This window comes from Bos indicus x Bos taurus, chromosome 18 (assembly GCF_003369695.1).
Source record: "Bos indicus x Bos taurus breed Angus x Brahman F1 hybrid chromosome 18, Bos_hybrid_MaternalHap_v2.0, whole genome shotgun sequence".
NCBI lineage: Eukaryota > Metazoa > Chordata > Mammalia > Artiodactyla > Bovidae > Bos > Bos indicus x Bos taurus.
This window is the reverse complement of record NC_040093.1, coordinates 5,701,520-5,716,154: the sequence shown is the minus strand read 5'-3', so window position 1 is coordinate 5,716,154 and position 14,635 is coordinate 5,701,520. Positions and strand designations below refer to the sequence as shown.

The 14,635-nt window shown below is 44.8% G+C and overlaps 1 protein-coding gene across 1 annotated transcript in view; it reads left to right on the top strand.

Moving 5' to 3' along the window:
* The window catches only part of LOC113875832 (zinc finger protein 677-like), an 84,862-nt gene that overhangs the window by 55,494 nt on the left and 14,733 nt on the right, over positions 1 to 14,635 (top strand). The window contains exon 6 of the mRNA XM_027514499.1: positions 9,167 to 9,183. Within this exon, the coding sequence (XP_027370300.1) occupies positions 9,167 to 9,183 (17 nt within the window). The remainder of the gene's footprint in view (positions 1 to 9,166; positions 9,184 to 14,635) is intronic.

Genomic DNA, 14,635 nt, shown 5'->3' with positions numbered 1-14,635 from the left:
CTGAGTGGGACAAATCTATTGAGGACCAATTTGAGTGTTGAGATGAGGATTAGTTAATTGTTAAATAGCATTTCTTGGCATCGTGCCTGATTCACAAAATACTTCTAAAACGTCAATTTTTCGATGAAAGTCAAACTTTTTAAATAATGGTTACTCGGAGACTGATTTATGTATGTGTGGGGTGAGGTGTTGGATTATCAGTTATGGAGCCCTGTTGTCTTTGAGCAAGGGCTTTTAAAAACTGTGAGTTATTAACTTCTCTTTATCCTGGTGTACTCAGGAAAATTAGTTTGCAGCTGATTTAAATTCAGGACCCTGAATATTTTTAATGCATGGGGTTTTTTTCCCTAAATAGGGTCTATTTTTATAGCAGTTTTTAGCTCACAGCAAAAATGAGCAGAAAGGTCAAATATTTCCATGTACCCCCCTCCCCAACTCATGCAGATCCTCTCCCACTGGCAGCATAGGCTTAAGTATTTTAAACATGGTATATAATTGCAAAGTTGTACGGTCATATGTCTATCTTTCTAAGATCATATGGAATGCCAAAGACCAAATTATATTTCTTCATTTCTACACACTGGATATAATTTGGAGTGTGACAGAATGGTTAACAAGCACTAGAACATTCCATCCAATCAGGGGAGGTGGGCGGGGCTCTGTTACCATGTGATTAGATTAGGATGATGGAGTTACCTGAGGGTGTGGCCAGGAGGTCCAGTGGTTAAGACTCTGCACTTCTATGGGAGAAAGCCAAAAAATAAAAATATAAAATACTGAGTTACTCATATATTTTTATCCCAGTGTGTTTAGCAGAACATATTTGGAGCTGACTGAAATTTAGGACCCTGACCATAAACCTGTAAGAGCTATGTGGAAACCAGAGTTACATTTTCTTTTTAGAAATTTTATTTTATATTTTTATTTTTTGGCTTCCTCCCATGGAAATGCAGTGTTTTAACCACTGGACTGCTAGGAAGTCCCAGAGATGAGTTATTCTAACTTAATTTGTGTTTGGGAAGTGCTTCCTCAGTACTTGAAATTGGTCATTGAAAATATGAAGAGGAAAACACATCTATTCTAGACCATCAAATATGCCAGTCCCATGATCAGATATACCATGTGCTGACCCTTTCTTTCCTGTCCCTGGCAGAACTGTCTTTTCTTTTTCTTAATATAATCCATTATGGTAAATTTTATTTACTTCTTATGACAGCTTGTGGAATAGGATATTTTCCCACTGCAATCTATTTGTATTTCCATTAGATCCTATTAATTTTTTAGTCAACCCATTCCATCTTTTCAAAGAAGTTCCCTGAGTGAGGGGCTTCCCAGGAGATTCAAGGGTAAAGAATACACCTGCAATGCGGGAGACATGGGTTTGATCCCTGGGTTGGGAAGATCCCCTGAAGGAGGAATTGGCAACCCACTCCAGTATTCGCCCCTGGAGAAACCCATGGACAGAGGAGCCTCACTGGCTACAGTCCATGGGTCGGAAGAGTCCTCGAGCACTGAGGGACTAATGCTTTCACTATATCGTTTAAATGAAGTAGTTATACATGTATCTTTCTAAAGTCTTAGGGAATGGCAAAAACCAAATTAGACTATTTTTTCAGGTTTATACTTCGAAATAAAGTGGGAGTGTAAAAGAATGGTGAAAACACAGTACAACATTCTATCCAATCAGGTTAGGTTGGCGGGGCTTTGTCACGTGATTAGGTAAAGGAGATGGGGATATTGGGAGGGCGTGGCCAAGGTGGGGGTTCCTAAGACCTAGGCCAGCAGAAGGCATTCTGGTAAGTGGTCTCTTCCTTCTTCATCCAGGTAACTGCTCTGTCTCCAGCGGTTTTGCCCAGTGTCCACATATCTGAGTGGCTCTGGACAGACAGCAAAAGCACGATTGAATTCTTTTCTCTTTAGGGGCCTCAGTTTGTCCTCAGCAAACTAGGAGATTGGGAAAACTCTGCAGCGGTCCATTTTCAGGCATTGAGGTAAGGATTAGTTAATTCTTTGCTAAAATTTCTAGCACAGTGCTGATTCACAAAATACTTCCGAAGTGTTAATTTTTACATGAAGTTTAATGTCTTGTATACAGTACAATGTTTCATTTATATAAATTTATATGTATTCTTTTTTCATATTCCTTTCCATTATGATTTGTAATAGGATATTGAATATAGTTTCCTGTACCATACAGTAGGACCTTGTTGTTTATCCGTTTTATATATAATAGTTTGCATCTGCTAACCCCAGTCTCTCACTTCATCCCTCCCTCACCCCTCCTCACCCTTGGCAACCACAATCTGTTCTCTATGTCTGTGAGTCTGTTTCATAGATAAGTTCACTTATGTCGTATTTTAGATTCCACGTATAAGTGAAATCATAAGATCTTTGTCTTTCTGACTTACTTCACTTGTATAGTACCTCTAGGTCCATCCATATTGCTACAAATGGCATTATTTCATTCTTTTTTATGCCTGAGTAATAGTCATATTTGGAGAAGGCAATGGCACCCCACTCCAGTACTCTTGCCTGGAAAATCCTACAGACGGAGGAGCCTGGTAGGCTGCAGTCCATGGGGTCGCTAGGAGTCGGACACGACTGAGCGACTTCACTTTCACTTTTCCCTTTCATGCACTGGAAAAGGAAATGGCAACCCACTCCAGTGTTCTTGTCTGGAGAATCCCAGGGACGGGGGAGCCTGGTGGGCTGCCGTCTCTGGGGTCGCACAGAGTCGGACACCACTGAAGCGACTTAGCAGCAGCAGCAGCAGTACTCGTATTTACCACATCTTCTGTATCCATTCATCTGTGGATGAGCATTTAGGTTGTTTCCATGTCTTGGCTATTGTAAATAGTATCACCTTATTTTTCATTAATTGGTACTCTGTTCCTAGTAGAAGAATATGTACATATACTTTGAATAAAAAGTAGCAGGTGAGATGGTAGGCAGAGAAGAGGGATGGGACTTGACTGTCCTGTACGTGGGAGGTTCTAAGAATGTGTAAAATTCAATGGCCTAAAATTCAATGTCTAAAATAAAATTTCATTTTCTTTACTCCACAGAGAAAGAGAATCTCTGGGGTAAAACCCCAGCGATGGACCCCAGCAAACTTTCCATGGAACAGGGTAAAGCATTTTTACAGGAGATCGGGATCCCACAAAGAGATGTAAGTACTCGAGGTTTTAGGTCGGGCAAGTAAGATGTTGAGGAATAAGGTGGACTTCCGCTCTGCTTTCAGTGCTAAGGTAGGCTTTCCTGTGCACAGGGGTGAAATTCAATGATGAACAACGTGGGTGCACATAGGAAAGGGTGCTTGGAGATTGAGTTCAATCATATGACCAATAATTCAATCAACTGAACTCAGTCAAAAATCGAGTTTCGATCTAATGGAGACAAAAGAGAACCAACATGCTACGGCTCTGGCTCTTCAGTTCTCACTTGGGGATTCCCAGTATTCCCTTAACACCCCACGTTCACCCCCTGCTGCCTGCTCCTTGAAGATAACGAGAAAACTCATCATGGGGTTGGAGGAAAGAACGTTTACACTCAGACTAGCATTACATTAAAGACCTTAGGAAACTGGGAGTCTCTTTCATCTTCTGTAATCCCAAGGCTTCTTCCTGGGTGCAAAACTCAGATTGTATGTTGGTTCTCTTTTGTCTCCATCAGCTCGACTTGATGACAGAGAAATGGGTAGTTGATGCTTCTGTGGAGGTTCTGCTACGGTTCCCTCTGTTGCCAGGAGAGGACCCAACTGCCCGCTGTGTCCCCGATAAGAAATGTCAGCCTCCAGTGCACAAGCCTCACGGAGCTCCACAGAGACCTGGAGTCCAAGAGGAGAGGTAGGTCAGACGTCAGACAGTGATGTGGGTAGAGCCTGGAGGGATTCCCAAGGGCACAGATGTAGCTGTAGATTTCTGCTTGCATAGATTAAAAACAAGTTTTTTTTTTTTTTTTCTGGAGTATAGTTGCTTTACAGTAGGTCAGTTTCTGCTGTACAGCAAAGTGAATCAGGCACATGTATACATATATCCCCTCTTCCTTGGGTTTCCTTCCCATTTAGGTCCCCACAGAGCTTTTTTTTTTTTTTTTTTAATTTTATTTTATTTTTAAACTTTACATAATTGTATTAGTTTTGCCAAATATCAAAATGAATCCGCCACAGGTATACATGTGTTCCCCATCCTGAACCCTCCTCCCTCCTCCCTCCCCATACCATCCCTCTGGGTCATCCCAATGCACCAGCCCCAAGCATCCAGTATCGTGTATCGAACCTGTACTGGCAACTCGTTTCTTACATGATATTTTACACGTTTCAATGTCATTCTCTCAAATGTTCCCACCCTCTCCCTCTCCCACAGAGTCCATAAGACTGTTCTATACATCAGTGTCTCTTTTGCTGTCTTGTACACCAGGTTATTGTTACCATCTTTCTAACCCACAGAGCTTTGAGTAGAGTCTCTGATGTTATACAGTAGGTTCTCATTAGTTATCTATTTTATACATAGTATCAGTAGTGTATATGTGTCAATCCCGATTCCTCCCTCCAATAGACTTTAAAACAATTATTTATCTAGTTATTGACTATACTGGGTCTTTGATGCTGCACAGGCTTTTCCGTAGGTGTAGTGAGCATTGTGTGTGGGGGGTACTCTTTCTAGTTGCGGTGTGTGGGCTTCTCTATGGCAGAGCACAGGCTCTAGGCACTCCGGCTTCAACAGTTGCAGCTCTCGGGCTCTAGGCACAATAGTTGTTTAGGCACAATAGCTTTAGTTTAGGCACAAGGGCTTTAGGCACAATAGTTGTGGCACACAGGCTTTGCTTCTCCACAGCATGTGGGATCGTCCAGGACCAGGGATTGAACCCGTGTCTCCTGCCTTGGCAGGTGAATTTTTCACCACTGAGCTACCAGGAAGACCCTCCCCCAACCATAGGCTTTTGACTTGTGTGTCCCTCAGCACAGCACAGCCTCAGCCTGGTGTGAGTTTGCACATATATGTGAGCTTGTACAAGGACCCTCAGACTGCTTGTTCATCTGCGGCTTTGTGCAAAAGCCTCTATTAAACGTTGACCTATGGGGTTGGGGTCATGTCTGAAATTTCACAGGTGTTCATTAATTTACATGTCACATCTTTGCGATGCTTTGTCAGAAGAACTGGCAGGTTTTCTCAGTAAGAAGTTGTTATGTGAAAATTGTGAGTTTTCTGAAAGTATGTGGGGAAAAATTCCATACTTGTTGGCTGCCTCCATTTTAGCTTTAATAAATATTGGTAGATGCTTAAATGTTGGAGGGAGTACCTGGCTAAAAATCCAAAATTCAGGCCCAAGTTTATGTTGAAATTCTCAGGGAGAAACATTAGAAGAAGCCCTGATCATAGCCAAGTCATCAAAACCAGGCATTCAAGGTTGCAAATCTAATTTCCCTGTTTGTTAATAAGAGGATTCATCTCAGGCAATGTCCCACTCTGGAACTAAGTAATGACGGAAAAAGATGACACATTTCACAGAATGGGACATGAGTTCATGAGTAGACCAACTCACAGAGGGTGTGCCTTAGTGATCACTGAGCCCCTCATTCATTCAGAAGTGGGGGTATGATGGGCTTCTGTCTTTATGTTCATTGTTGTTCAGTCACTCAGTCGTGTCCAACTCTTTGCGACCCCATGGACTGCAGCAGGCTAGGCTTCCCTGTCCTTTACCAGCTCCCAGAGTGTGCTCAAACTCATGTCCATTGAGTCGATGATGCCATCAATCATCTCATCCTCTGTCATCCCCTTTTCCTCCTTCCCTCAGTCTTTTTCAGCATCAGTGTCTTTTCCATCAGGGTCTCTGTGTTTACCTTTATTTTTTTTTTCTTGTGACTAGAAAATCCAATAGTCAATTCCCAAGGAAGAATGCCCAGAAGCCCCAGGAGGTGAGGCAGATAAAAAGTCACTACATTCACCAACTGCCCCAGAGACCCACTATGGCTCAGAATATGAAGAAGCTACTAAGGGGACCTGTGGAGCGGAGGACTACTTTCTCAGGCAAGAATAACAAGGTAGGTGGAAGCTTGGATGTTTCAAGAACCACGGTGTCTGCATGCATCCCAGAAAGTGGATTTTACTGTGGAAATGTTTGCAGGATCTTAGTTCTCCAAGTAAGCATTGAACCCCTGCTTGGGGCAATGAACGTGCTGAGTCCTAACCACTGGACAACCAAAGAACTCAGAAACATCTGTGTCTTATGACTCAGATGTTCTTACTTATCCAAGGCTGGCTTGGTTTGTAGTATCCTCACCAGGACAATTGACCCATCAGCTCCTCTGAGGAGAAACTTTATTCAGTGTTCAGTGTCATGTCAAGCTGGGTGTTTTTCCAATGCACAAACCTGGTTCATTTTTATTACCTTTAGACACTAGATTCTTTTCTCCTTGATCTCTCTCTCTAAAATGCTCTGTGGGCAGCACCATCAGTTCAGTTCAGTTCAGTTCAGTCACTCAGTCGTGTCTCACTCTTTGCGACCCCATGGACTGCAGCACACCAGGCCTCCCTGTCTATCACCAACTCCCGGAGTTTACTCAAACTCATGACAATTGAGTCGGTGATGCCATCCAACCATATCATCCTCTGTCGTCCCCTTCTCCTCCCACCTTCAATCTTTCCCAGCATCAGGGTCTTTTCCAATGAGTCAAGTTTTTCTCATCAAGTAGCCAAAGTATTGGAGTTTTGGCTTCAGCATCAGTCCTTCCAATGAAAAATCAGGACTGATTTCCTTTAGGATGGACTCGTTGGATCTCCTTGCATCAAAGTATCTCAAATTTCCTGGCAGCTCTGGTCCATGTCTTCTATCCCAAATCAATATGCAACTTCAAAAATCTGTCCTTACGCAGCTGATCCTGAAACAATGCAAGAGTTAGGAGCAGCAAACCTTAGTCAGTGGAAAATCCAACTATGACTTTAGAGCCAGCCCCGTAGTCCATTATACTTGCAAGTGGTTTCCCATCTGAGCATTCAACCAACTTTGGATGTGGTCATCCTACAGTACGTATGTATGAAAAATATCTGAGTGTAAATGGATCTGCCCCGTTCAACCCATGTCTCGAAGAGTCAACTGTATTAACCTTTGAAATTTGCCTGTGGGAACTTCTCTGGCAGTCCAGTGGTTAAGACTCCATGCTTCCAATGCGGGGGCATGGGTTCGATCCCTGGTCAGGGAACGAAGATCCCACATGCTATATGGTATGGCTTTAAAAAAGTTGAAAAAAACTATAAAATAAATTAATCTTTGAAAAAAGCTTGCCTGTGATACCTGTTAACTTCACACTCCTCCCCCACCCCCAGGTGAAGTGCAGAAACTGTGGTGCTTTTGGACACCTGGCCACCAGCAAGTGGTGCCCCACGAAGTCCTGGGCTGGGGCCGTTGCTCCACAGCCTTTGGGCTCCAAGAAGAAGGAGAATCTGGAACCGAGGAGACCCCAGGACATCCAGGCTCCAACGTTCTTTAATGAGGCTGTCAGAGAGCAGGAACCAGAACCAAGGTGAGGAATCGTGGAATTCAGAATGATTTTGGTGGGGTGGGGAACACCCTCAGAGCTTATTCTAGTCCTGAGAATCATGATGGGGGAAGGGCCAGCAGCTCTCTTGAAAGGATGGAGAGAACCACCTGAGAGTGTTCAAGGATGAGACCTCAGGAGGGGAAGAGGCACTTCCGGGAGAGGAAGCTGCCTCTGAAATGGTGGAAGGACTTGCCTTTGCAAAAGTCTCAGAACCTTGGCCACCTTCCTCACCCCAAACAGGGGCTAGGACCAGGCTCCAGGGCTGCTCTTGGCTCCTGGTCAGTGGTGAAGACAGAAAGGTAGGGGCATCCAGACACTTACATGAACTGTTCTGCAGGCAAGAGGTGCCGCAGAGAAATGCTGTTCCCCAGACCCACCCTGTGAGTTGCCAAGGGAAGACGCAGAGACAGGAGCCTGAAGATTTGCGTGCCTTCATGAGGGTGAGTCTTGCCCAAGCCCCCCAGCTCTGTCCCTCCCTTCCATCCCCCTTGTGCTTCTATGTGATATAGTACTCTTGCTTGGAAAATCCCTGGACGGAGGAGCCTGGTAGGCAACAGTCCACAGGGTCGCCAAGAATTGGACACGACTGAGCCACTTCACTTCATGCCTCTCATGTGTGCAAGGTCATGTTAAACCCAGGCTGGCCACTAGGTGTCCTGTTTTTTGTTTTCACTTTCTATATTTTTCAGGTTCCATTTTTTTTTTTTTTTTTTTACACTATGGGTTGGGGAATCCAAAATTCTGGTCCCACTATTTTAATTTTTTATGCAAGTAGGCCAGCAAAAGCTAGTGAAGGCATTTCAGCATTTTTATTGTGCAGTGGCTCAGTCGTGTCTGATTCTTTGCCACCCCATGGACTGTAGCATGCCAGGCTTCCCCGTCCTTCACCATCTCCTGAAGTTTGCTCACATTCAGGTCCATTGAGTTGGTAATTCTATCCAACCATCTATCTTCTGTTGCTCCTTCTCCTCCTGCTGTTAATCTTTCCTTGCATCAGGGTCTTTCCCAATGAGTTGGCTCTTCACATTAGGTGGCCAACATATTGGAGCTTCAGCTTCAGGATCAGTCCTTCCAATGAATATTCAGGGATGATTTTAGCATACAAAGTGTTTTATCAGATGCCTTCTCTGACTTCAAGTCCAGATGAGGCATCTTTTAACTTGCAATTACTCCCAATTGTCCTCAAAAAGATAGTTGCTATTGACATTCTTCACATTGCATAGGAAAATGTTTCTACCATTGACCTTAACAATAGACAATATAGGGAAGTTTTCATGGCCATAACTGATGGGCAAAAGCCTCAGATTGGTATAGTAATTTTTCCCCTTGACCATCTCTGAGGTGGATTTCTCTGCAAATGTGTAATGACCATTTATTTGCATGTCTTTTCTGTGAAATTTAATTTTGTATGTGTTGTCTGTGTCTAATTGGGTTGTTCCTCTTCCTGTTGTAGAAAAAAACTCCTAGCATATATTTATTTTCTGTCTATTGTATTTCATTTTATTTTATTATATGTATATTACATATATATAATTATATTGTATTAGTCTGCCAGCTAATACAACATTTGTCCCAAATTGCTTATGATGTTCCTGTTTTCTATTACTATATTGTTGAAACGATCAGTGCCAGTGCCGTATTGCATTCAGTTAGATAATTCTGACTCCCGAGGTATCTAATGAGGTTCCTTCTCCCACAGCAACCCACCCGGCCGATGCCTGTCCAAACGTCCAAGAGGAGACCTGTCCTAGGCCCTGTCCTCATGGGTCAGCCACTGGCCCAGATCCCCAAGAAGAGATGACTCTGCCCTTGAACTGAGTGCTTGTGGACACAAGACACGCGGTGGACGCTAATGCCTCACCCAGCTGTGCAGACCTTCTGCCTGGAGGTCCCTCTCATGGCCGAGTCGACAGCCAGTGGGCCTGATGGTATCCCGTGGGATATTCCACTCCACCCGGCTTGCCCTGGGTTGTGTCTGTGACCTCTGGGCACAAAGCTAATGTCCTGATGTGGGCTCAAAGCCCAGCCCCCAACGTGCTGTACAACAGTGTGCCCAGAACTCAGTGCAGCTTCCAGGCATGACTTGAGAGGGCTTCCTAGATCCCTGTGCAGACTTGCCAGAATCTCTCACCAAAAGGCAAGACTTGGCCTATCTTACAGCTTCCAGCCCCATTCTCAGCACCTGCTCTGGGGCTGCCAGGCTCTCCCATGTCCCCTCAGTACACCTGGACTTGGATCCTGACAGGCACCCACGTGACCAGGAAGACACCAGCCGTGACGCCCAACTTTTTCCTGGCTGTACTCTGAGGCATGTGAAATCTTAGTTCCCTAACTGGGAACGAACCCTCACCCCCTGCATTGGGAGAGTGGAGTCTTTACCACTGGACGCCCCCAGGAAAGCCCCTTTATGCCTGCAGGCTCCACCCAACTCAGTTTGGCCGAGCCCTGTCAAGATCTGCAGTGTCCCCAGTGGTGGGAAGGAGACAGGAGGATGGACTGAGTAGTAGCACTGAAACATGTATTTTACCATGTATAAAATAGATAGCTAGTGGGAAGTTGGTGTAGAACACAGGGAGCTCAACCCAGTGCTCTGTCATACCCTAGAGGGGTGGGGTGGGGTGGGGTGGGGAGGTGGGAGTGAGTTTCGAGGCAAGGTACATATGTAGACCTATGGCTGACTGTTGTGTGGCAGAAATCAACACAGCCTTGTAAAGGAATTATCCTCCAGTTAAAACTAAATTAAAAAAAAAAAAAGATCTGGAGTGTCTCTAATCCCCACCATGAGTGTTTCTGGTCAGCCAGACAGAATTGTCTGTATAAGATGGGGTGAGGGCTGGCCAAGCTCCAATCTCAGGTGCTTCCTCCTCTCAAGAAGTCTACACTCGTTGGTCAGAACCCTCACAGCAGCGAGGAATCTGAGGGACAGGTGTGTCCTCGTCTCTTTCTCCCCTGAGTGACCGTGTGACCCTCCCCCTCGCTCCCATGGAGGGAGGCTCATCTTCAAGTCTTGCTAGATTGGGATGAGACTGAGTGGCGGAGAGTTGGGAAGATGTGGGCATCCCTGAGTCTGGTGAATCTGCACTTGCCTGTGCAGATTCTGGAACTCCAGACATGACTGGGGACCGGGGGACAAACACTGCCTTGACGTTTTGTAAATTTCTGTTGTATTTAAAATGGAGCTTGCGAAATTATCATAGGTAGTCCTTTGTAAGTTAGCTATGTAAGAAGTGGAATACAAAGAAACTGTTATAATGTCAGTAAAAGCTATGAAATTCATCCGTGTGGATGAGTAAATGACTAAAATATGGGTAACTGGGCAAAAGGCCTGTTTATGATTTTGGAAAATGTCTGAAGAATTTCAGTGTAAGTTCTCTTCACTTGGTTAAGGGCAATTATTTTCTTAACTTTTTGCAGTTTGTTATTAAAAACCATTATAATGTTATTTTTTGATGGATTTCTTTAAGTATTAATAAAATGCTCTGAAATAGAATGTATATTGTAGGTGTTTTCATTTTTGTTTGTCACCTCAAGTTAATTTTCTTTATTTTTCTTCATCAAATTCTCTTGAGTAAAGAGGATCTTGGTACCTGCAGTGAAGTCCAGAGACTGTATCTTGTAAGAAATACAAATCCTTAGCCACAAGCCAGTATTCTCAAACTAATATCTTGAGTCTTATTAACAATTCTAGGTGTTTTATATGTAGCTTGATAAGCGCAAAAATAAACTGGACCTGACTTTGCACATCAGAATCACATGGTGAGCTTTAAAAATTGTCATGACTGGTTCCTGCTCCCAGGGATATTTCCTTACTGGGTTTGGCATGGTGTGAGACAATTGGGGTTTCCCAGGTGGTGCAGGGGTAAAGAATCTGCCTGCCAGTGCAGGAGACACCTGAGATGTGGGTTCAGCCCTTGGTTTGGAAAGATGCTCTGGAGTAGGAAACGGCAAGCCACTCCAGGATTCTCGCCTGGAAAATCCCATGGACAGAAGAGCCTGGCAGGCTATAGTCCGTGGGGTCTCAAAGAGTAGACACGACTGAGCGCACACACACATACACACATGAAAATATTGAAAATATGAATATTGGTCTCTTCCCCCTCGCTTCCTGGCACCAAGCTTGTAGTTCAGTTCAGTCGCTCAGTTGTGTCCGACTCTTTCTGACCCCATGGACTGCAGCACGCCACGCCTCCTTGTTCATCACCAACTCCTGGAGTTTACTCAAACTCATGTCTATCGAGCCCACGATGCCATCCAACCATCTCATCCTCAGAGCTTGTAAGACCCATGTAAATTCCTAAGTGATAAGAATACTGGTGAAATGGAACAGGACCCTCTGGTTCTTCCCCCTGTGTCCTCTGATTGCCTTTTGTCTGTGGGAAAAATGTTAGCCAAAGGAAAGTTTAATCAGAGAAGTGCGAAAATGCAGAAACAAAGGAAAACAGTCCAACAAGACTAAATACTAACAATTTGGTTATTAAGCAAAGTCAAGGACCTTTAGTTCCTTCTCAAGTACATGATAACTAGACCGTAGCCATGACAACAGCTGACTCAATTCTGAGACTGGACCTCAAATGGAAACAAACTGATCTTCTGACTGAAGATTGCTGCTGCTGCATCACTTCAGTCGTGTCTGACTCTGTGCGACCCCATGGACAGCAGCCCTTCAGGCTCCACTGTCCACAGGATTTTCCAGACAAGAATATTGGAGTAGGTTGCCATTTCCTTCTCCCGACTGAAGATTAGCTGTACCTAAAACAATCAAGACAACACTGGTCAGAAGGCTGAGCTCCGAAGAATTGATGCTTTTGAACTGTGGTGTTGGAGAAGACTCTTGAGAGTCCCTTGGACTGCAAGGAGATCCAACCAGTCCATTCTGAAGGAGATCAGACCTGGGATTTCTTTGGAAGGAATGATGCTAAAGCTGAAATTCCAGTACTTTGGCCACCTCATGCGAAGAGTTGACTCATTGGAAAAGACTCTGATGCTGGGAGGGATTAGGGGCAGGAGGAGAAGGGGACGACAGAGGATGAGATGGCTGGATGGCATCACTGACTCGATGGACGTGAGTCTCAGTGAACTCTGGGAGTTGGTGATGGACAGGGAGGCCTGGCGTGCTGCGATTCATGGGGTTGCAAAGAGTCGGACACGACTGAGCGACTGATCTGATCTGATCTGAAAACAATCAAGACAACACTGGTCAGACCACCAAAGACCAATTTCAAGATGACTGTCAGAGCTGACTGTTGTTTGTGCATGTAGCCTCCTCCCTCCATCTATAAAAGCTATGGGGGTGAAGAGTTAGCCTTTGGACAGGAGTCCATTCTTGGATGACCCCTGGTTGCCGGCATTCAAAATAAAGCAAATTTTCCTTTCCACCAACCTGGCCTGTGTATTGGCTTTTGAGCAGGTGAGCAGCCAGACCCCATTCTCACTTACACTAGGAGCATATTTTGTTCTATTGAGGTGACTCGAGTTGGGCTCTTGGATGGAGGCTGATCACTGGAAAGATCAAGCTATGATTTTGTTGTTGTTGTTCAGTCGCTAAGTCGTGTCTGACTCTTTTCAACCCCATAGACTGCAGCACATAGGCTTTCCTATCCTTCACTATTTCCTGTAGTTTGCTCAAATTCATGTCCACAGAGTCGGTGATGCTATCTAATCATCTCATCCTCTGCCACCCCCTTCTCCTTTTGCCTTCAATCTTTCCCAGCATCAGAGTCTTTTCCAATGGGTCAGCTCTTCGCATCAGGTGGACAAAGTGTTGGAGCTTCAGCTTCAGCATCAGTCGTTCCAGTGAATATTCAGGGTTGATTTCTGTGATTAGAAGCTTGGAATTTGCATCCTGCCCTTCATCTTCCAGAGAGGGTGGAAGGGTCTAGGAATGGAATTAATTATTGATCATGCCTACATGAGTAAGCCTTCATAAAATCGAAGTTCTGGGAATATTCGGTGAATTTCCAGGTTGGCAGACATGTTCACACTGGGAGGGTGAAGCAGCCCAAATCCACGAGTGCCAAAGCTCCCACGACTGGGACCCTCTCAGACCTGTCCTTTGTGTCTATTCATCTGGCTGTTCATCAATAACCTTTACCATGATGCTGCTGCTGCTGCTAAGTCGCTTCAGTCGTGTCCAACTCTATGTGACCCTATGGACAGCAGCCCACCAGGCTCTTCTAGGCAAGAATACTGGAGTGGGTTGCCATTTCCTTCTCCAACCTTTGCCATATCATTTCATATATGTTAGCTTCAATAAATATTTCTCTGAATTCTATAATCTGTTATAGCAAAAATTATTTTGGCTGTGCCACATGGCTTATGGGATCTTAGTTTCCCAACCAAGGATCAAACCCATACGCCCTGCAGTGGAAGCATGGAGTCTTAACCACTAGACCACCAGGGAAGTCCTCATAAGCATAGTTTTAAATTGGCACACCCAGTAACCTAACCAAAGGCAATGGCACCCCACTCCAGTACTCTTGCCTGGAAAATCCCATGGATGGAGGAGCCTGGTGGGCTGCAGTCCATGGGGTTGCTAGGAGTCGGACACGACTGAGCGACTTCACTTTCACTTTTCACTTTCATGCATTGGAGAAGGAAATGGCAACCCACTCCAGTGTTCTTGCATGGAGAATCCTGGGGATGGGGGAGCCTGGTGGGCTGCCGTCTATGGGGTCGCACAGAGTCGGACACGACTGAAGTGACTTAGCAGCAGCAGCAGCAGCAGCAGGAACCTAACAAGTGCACTTTCATTAGACTTATCATCACAGTGTATTTTACTTAATTAGTGCTTACTTATCCTAGTTGTCTTACTCCTTTTAGGCTGCTATATCATACACTGGTGGCTTAAAGACTAAACATTTACTTCTGACAGTTTTAAAAGATAATAAGTTCTAGATCAAGGCACCAGCAGATTCGATGTTGAGTGAGCGCCCCTATCCTGCTTCATCAGTTCAGTTCAGTTGCTCAGCTGTTTCCGACTCTTTGAGACCCCACGGACTGCAGCACACCAGGCTTTCCTGTCGATCACCAACTCCTGGAGATTGCCCAGACTCATATCCATTGAGTAGATGATGCCATCCCATCATCTCATCCTCT